Source organism: Corapipo altera, unplaced genomic scaffold (genome assembly GCF_003945725.1).
Source record: "Corapipo altera isolate COAL_440 unplaced genomic scaffold, ASM394572v1 57643, whole genome shotgun sequence".
NCBI lineage: Eukaryota > Metazoa > Chordata > Aves > Passeriformes > Pipridae > Corapipo > Corapipo altera.
In genome coordinates, this window is record NW_020888815.1 from 2,239 (window position 1) to 2,570 (window position 332).

Genomic DNA, 332 nt, shown 5'->3' on the forward strand with positions numbered 1-332 from the left:
GGGTGGGGAGAAAGAACCTCTTCCCAAAATCCAACCAGCCCAACTCCAAACCCTCCAGCTGTCCCTCAGCCCCCACCGCTGCCTCCCGCCCTCCCAGGCCCCTTTTCCCACGGGAATTCCGTGTTTTTATGGGTTTGACCCGGGTTTGGTGCTCCCCCAGCCCCACCTCCGCTCCCTTCTGCAGCAGCAGCTCCACGCAGTCGGCGTCAGCCACCATGCAGGCGCAGTGCAGCGGCTTCAGCGTCCCGTGCAGGCAGTTCACATCTGCACCCTGGGGGCACAGGGACCACCCCGGGGTCAGCAAACCCACCCCGGGGGGCACAGGGACCACC

At 66.0% G+C, this 332-nt stretch overlaps 1 protein-coding gene across 4 annotated transcripts in view; it reads right to left on the minus strand.

The window, feature by feature from the left end:
• ASB8 (ankyrin repeat and SOCS box containing 8) overlaps positions 1-269 on the minus strand; it is a 2,507-nt gene extending 2,238 nt beyond the window's left edge. For all 4 annotated transcript variants that reach the window (XM_027633212.1, XM_027633211.1, XM_027633210.1 and 1 more), the window contains exon 1: positions 167-269. In XM_027633212.1, the coding sequence (XP_027489013.1) occupies positions 167-217 (51 nt within the window). In that variant the 5' untranslated portion in view covers positions 218-269. The remainder of the gene's footprint in view (positions 1-166) is intronic.
• Positions 270-332: the final 63 nt, after the last annotated feature.